Below are 3,839 nucleotides of genomic sequence, written 5' to 3' on the forward strand. Positions count from 1 at the left end.
ACAAATTTTCAGGTAATTTTCTTGTGCTTTTAACTAGTTTTGAATTTATTAATTTTTTTTTGAAAGAAATCAGGCTACTTTGTTAAGGTTTCAAAGGTTAAGGGATTTTGGACATGAGGGTTTTAACACCAAGAACGCTTGACTGCAGCAATGGAGGGAAAAACAAAAACTGAAATTATGTCTGGGTCAGTAAAAGCCAACTGTGTGTTTTCCATCCTCAGATCCCAACATGTCCGGGCTCGGTGAGTCTCTCATAAAAAGAGGAGCATCAATTCGTCGGAGCCTTAAATTCGGCAAGAATAAACCCGGCAAACAAGAGCCGCTGGTCCCCGTCTCTGAAGGCTCGACGGAGGAGAGGAAGGAGGATAAAGAGGAGGAGGAGGAGGAGGTGTGGGAGGAGATGGAGGAGTTGTACACGCTGCCAGAAATCCCCCACACACCGCTGTCAGGTACAGTCTCTCTCGCAGGTTTTTATTTTGTGTTTATTGAGGACAGTTTGCTGATGTGTTGTATTTAAAAGCCACAAATCACCTCCTTGTTTGGAAGATTGTTTGGACTTGTTTTCAACATGCAATTATTGTTTTTTTTTTGCCACTTGGGGGCAGCAGAAACAAGTACACACTGACATAATCTTTTCAGTTATTACGGTGAGCTTGTTATTCATTTTTATCTGTGTTTGTGTCCATCTGATGAAGGTGAGTCCAATATTCACTCTCTTTTAGCTCCGTTTTTGGTCCCCACCAACTCCTGAAGGAAATATCTGTCTCTTTAGCCACTTTAAATGCTCCACTATGTCCAAAAGTTTGTCTCTTACTTTGTCTGTCTGAGGCCGAGCAGGTAGTGTAAGGTGGGTTTTTAATGCCTCTTCGCTGGTAAAAGCGTTGGGTGGAGGCTTTATGATTTCGGATTGTCCTTTCGGCCATTCTTGGAAACTCAATATCTTAGTAGCACTTTAAAGGAATTTCCTCAAATTTGGCACAAACGTCCACTTAGTTTCATTTGCTAATTATGACAACTCACACAAATGTCTAACAGAATAAAATGATTAAGTGATGTTTTATATCCAAAAGGTCAAAGGTCAAAACTCCTCAACTCCTCCTTCGATGCCAAAAAGACATAGCAGCATTCAGGATCGACTTCAATTTTCATTTCTTCTTAAACCACGTTTAAGAAAAATGGCAATAAATCTACCTTGTATTCTGTGTTTACCATGTTGGTTTTATTTATGTGTGTAGCTGTAACACAGAGTAATTTCTTATTTTAGCTGTGACATCATGATGTTTAACAGCCAATCAGAGTGCTCGATGCACACAGAAGACAAAGACTTGATTGATTTTATAGTTTGCTTGTTTTTTTAATTTCCTCCCAACTGCCACACGCATTTTGTCTTCTGGGGTCGTTCTGACCCCGCCCTGTTTTGACTGTCAATCGATTCTGTGTTACACCTTTAGTCTTACTTCAGTCCAACCCATTTCCACACATTTTACCTTCATTTTGGAATTTAGGGCCAATAGACCCTGTTTTCATAAGTATAAAAAACATATTTTGATGGCAAAAGATTTCATTTGGCATCAGATTGACCCCAAAGACAACACAAGGGTTAAGAAAAATGTAAACATTTGGGGGAAACATTTGGTCAGTTACTAAATTGGTGACATAACATCGCATCATATTTAGTGAGTATATCCAGACTTGGATGTAAACTATAACTAAACTGATTGGTGGAGGCAAACAACCACGAGGCGTTAATTCTAGTTTTTACAGTTTTTTCTCTGAAAATTACACTCCACTGCTTCAGCTTGTCTTGCAAATATGGTCCAAAAAGCCAAGATGGCAAAGGCCGAAATGCCGAATTCGAGGCTTCAAACAGCAGCCCACAAACCAATAGGTGACATCATAGTAGCTGTGTCCATTATTGATACAGTCCGTGTTTTAAACTCACTATAAAGCTTCATAAAGCCGAATGGAGCTGCAGATTCAACCGATAATTCTCTGTAGGTTCATCAGTCCGCACGACCCCGCTCACATTTTCACATTTGGCGACTGTAGTTCAGGAGGTAGAGGGGATCATCTGTTAATTGGCAAATTGGCGGTTTGAGGTGGTCCCAAGCTCTCCAGTCTACATGTTAAAGTATTGGCAAGATACTAAACCCCAAATTTCTCCCGATAGTGTGTAACTGAGCAGCAGGTGGCACCTTTTATGGTGCCATTTAAGTTGTTTTCACATCTCATTAAAAACATTTTAATATAGCCATTTTTAGGTTCCAATTTTTTAATTTAGTTTTGGCGAATTAGGTCCTCAAATTATTGAACTTTTTGTGCAATTCTCCTGGTGGAGGAACTTCAGTTCGGGTCTGATTTGACTTTCACTTGTGTATTTGCTTTAGTGCCACTCTCAGTTTACATAAAAAATAGGCTGTCAGTGTTGTGTTTTCAGGCAGCAAGTTGTGTCTGCAACCTTTTCTCATAATGTTCCCAAACATATTGGTCTCTGTCTCTGTCTCTGTCTCTGTCCCCGTCTCTGTCCCCGTCTCTGTCCCCGTCTCTGTCTGTACATTCAGCTTTTCTTTCTCTGTTTTGGCAGCAAACACAGATGGTGATAAGGATCTTATTCCAGGTGTAAATACACAGAGGTCCAGTTTGTCTGCAGACACCAGAGTCAGTGTCTTAATCTGTGTTTTGTTTTTTTCCAGTGATGCAGATCAATAAGCTGATAGAGACGGAGGCGCTGGAGGAGGCTCACCTGAACCTGCTCGCCCTGCGTCAAGAGTTCCAGCAGGAGCGGGACCGGTGCGGCGAGGACTCGCCCATGGAGCTCGCCAAGAAGGAAAAAGACCTCAGCCTCCTCTACGGAGACCTGAGGAACAAGATCAACATCATCGTGCGCGACTCCAACTCTTCTCCCCCCACAAACAAAGGGCTGCTGGAGTACGTGGCCCGCATCATCCAGGAGGAGGAGAAGAGAGCGGAGGAGCCCGGCGGGCTGCAGGGCGGCTGGATGGAGGCCTGGAGGGAGGCGGTGGGCGAGGGGGTGCGGATGAAGGTGGAGAGCGTTCACCTGGAGCAGAGGGAGCAGAACGCCTCCTGGCTGGCGGTTCATCTGGGGCTGCTGGGTAAAACCATCGTGGAGGATCTGGAGAACGTGAAGAGGAAGCTGCGCTGGTCGTACCCGCCCAGCTTCAGAGTCTTCAGCACCTACGTGAAGAGCTACCACAGAGTCGTCGGGCAGCACCTGAAGAAGCTGGCGCAGCAGGTGACGGAGCTGAGAGACCTGTACGCCCTGCTGGGCTGGATCCTCAACGGCTACAAGAGGTCAGGCACTAAATCAGCATTTTTTTTCAACAAATTTCCCATAAAAATGATTGTGTTTGTATCAAAACCTGATAGATCTTCTTCCTCTGCGGCATTAAGCTCCATTAATGTCCAAACATTATCAGTGAGACACAGTGGTGTTTGATTTGATTTGATTGATTTGATTTGATTTGATTTGATTTGATTTGATTTGATTTGATTTGATTTGATTTGATTTGATTTGATTTGATTTGATTTGATTTGCTTTGGTGTGATTTGATTTATTGCAGGCATCTCACAAGACAATAGAGTCATACAAAATCATGCAGACAGACAAAAAAAAGTAGTTAATATATACGGATAGTTAAAAATTAAAAACATGAAGCAGAATAAACACATGAAGACTTGGTTTACATATTTAAAAAGGAGTGAAAAAAATTATTTATTACTTTTGTTTATTATTATTTATATATTACTTATTTAATCCCACCCCTCCTCCATGAGTCACTGAATTTTAATCAAAGCGCTTCCTTATGAATTTAAACCTA

The 3,839-nt window shown here is 42.1% G+C and overlaps 1 protein-coding gene across 1 annotated transcript; it reads left to right on the plus strand.

Annotated features, from left to right (window-relative positions):
• Positions 1-221: 221 nt before the first annotated feature.
• Positions 222-3,312, plus strand: LOC121966489 (exocyst complex component 3-like; the record flags this gene model as incomplete). The annotated part of the gene is made up of 2 exons (XM_042516575.1): positions 222-449; positions 2,694-3,312. Coding segments are annotated over 2 exons (847 nt in total), but the record flags the coding sequence as incomplete, so codon positions are not given.
• Between the last annotated feature and the right edge of the window lie 527 nt (positions 3,313-3,839).

This window comes from Plectropomus leopardus, unplaced genomic scaffold (genome assembly GCF_008729295.1).
Source record: "Plectropomus leopardus isolate mb unplaced genomic scaffold, YSFRI_Pleo_2.0 unplaced_scaffold24775, whole genome shotgun sequence".
Taxonomy (NCBI): Eukaryota; Metazoa; Chordata; class Actinopteri; order Perciformes; family Serranidae; genus Plectropomus; species Plectropomus leopardus.